The 1,482-nt window shown below is 31.0% G+C and overlaps 1 protein-coding gene across 2 annotated transcripts in view; it reads left to right on the plus strand.

The window, feature by feature from the left end:
- The window catches only part of LOC104732642 (tRNA threonylcarbamoyladenosine dehydratase-like), a 4,645-nt gene extending 4,240 nt beyond the window's left edge, over positions 1-405 (plus strand). For both annotated transcript variants that reach the window (XM_010452209.2, XM_010452210.2), the window contains exon 11: positions 130-405. In XM_010452209.2, the coding sequence (XP_010450511.1) occupies positions 130-240 (111 nt within the window). In that variant the 3' untranslated portion in view covers positions 241-405. The remainder of the gene's footprint in view (positions 1-129) is intronic.

Raw genomic sequence — 1,482 nt, forward strand, 5'->3', positions numbered from 1 at the left:
GTCTCGAACTTGATTCTTTTGAAGTTTAAAGAGGTTTGTTTTTTTGCTTAATGAGAATAGCTTGAAATCATTAAAATGAATTCGTCGGTTTGGTCGGGTTTAATTTTGAGGTATGCTACGTTATGATAGGCGGATGAACATGAGGCTAAGACTCTTGAGGAAGTGAAGGAAAGTGAAACAGAGTTCTTTGAAAAAGTTTCAGGTGTATTGAAGAAGGCAGAGCTTGATTTCTACGGCTAGCAGAAGAAAGACAAAAGAACCTATAGAGAATATCATCAGTCACATAGGCTTCAAGAAGCTTTTTGCTTAGTATTAGTATGAATGGCTTCTTACCAAATTACAGTAATTTAATTACTCATCTTAATGTATTATTTTCTCAAATGATTAGCAAATTGTTGTTTTTTTTTTGTCAATGAGTAGGCTCTGTTCTTTCCTGCATTCAAATGATCCATATGAAAGGAGATGAAAAATGATGTTCGTTTTTTACAATATAATAGTCCATTTACTTTTAGATAAATTAGTTGAATGAATTTTTTTAAAACTCATCCAAAAAGAAGAAAATCTTGGCTGAGTTTGATTAGTTTAGTCAGCTGGAACTGATTCAGCCAAAATTTGAATACTCTTAATGAAATCAAAGGATTACATCAAACCAAAAACCTTATTTGAGCGTTTGTTCTTAGACATGAAATTGCAGTTGGTTACGGTTATATGCGTTTAGAGTTATTTGATGATTAGTTGATTAGGATATTGACGAAATCTAGTTATTTTTCTTATAATTATACTTTTTAAAATTTAATAGTGTCATTTTAGAATTTTATTTTTGTTTCAAAAAGTGTCATTTTACATTTCCAATGCATCAATTTATATTTTCAATGCATCTTTTATATTAGATTTCCTAGTTTTAACTTTAATCTATGATTAAATTAATCATTAAACACTTATTAAATAAAGGCATATATATATATTATAATGTTTTTTTAATTTGTGTGAAATGTGTCGAAATAACCTTCTTTATGAAACGGAGGAGTAGTACGTTTACCCGCATAAGTTTTAATACGTTTAACTAACGGTTACAGTTAATATTTTTTTTAACCATAACTAATTTATTTTTAAGGTCGGTTACGATTTTTAACCGTTTTATACGGTTAGGTCCGGTTATGATTTAGAAACAGTTTGGTTATGGTCCGTCGTTCGGTTACGGTTAGATTTTGGTTGGTCATGCCTATTTGTTCTCTCAGCTTCTCTCGTCGCTTTCGTTTTCTCATCGCTCTATATCGACTCCTCCTGGTAAGTTCTCTCTCACAATTTCGATCTCGTCGAATTTTGTTTCCCATCTGATTAATTTGGTTGGTGTTTGCATAGAACTCTGTGTAGAGATTTCGTTTTTTGCTATACTTTTAATTTTTGATTCTGCATTTGCTTTCCTTTGATTTCAGCTGGGGTGGGTTTCTCCAAATTTCACTCGTTTTGTTATTACTGTAA

The sequence above is a fragment of the Camelina sativa genome, chromosome 12 (assembly GCF_000633955.1).
Source record: "Camelina sativa cultivar DH55 chromosome 12, Cs, whole genome shotgun sequence".
NCBI classification, from domain to species: Eukaryota; Viridiplantae; Streptophyta; class Magnoliopsida; order Brassicales; family Brassicaceae; genus Camelina; species Camelina sativa.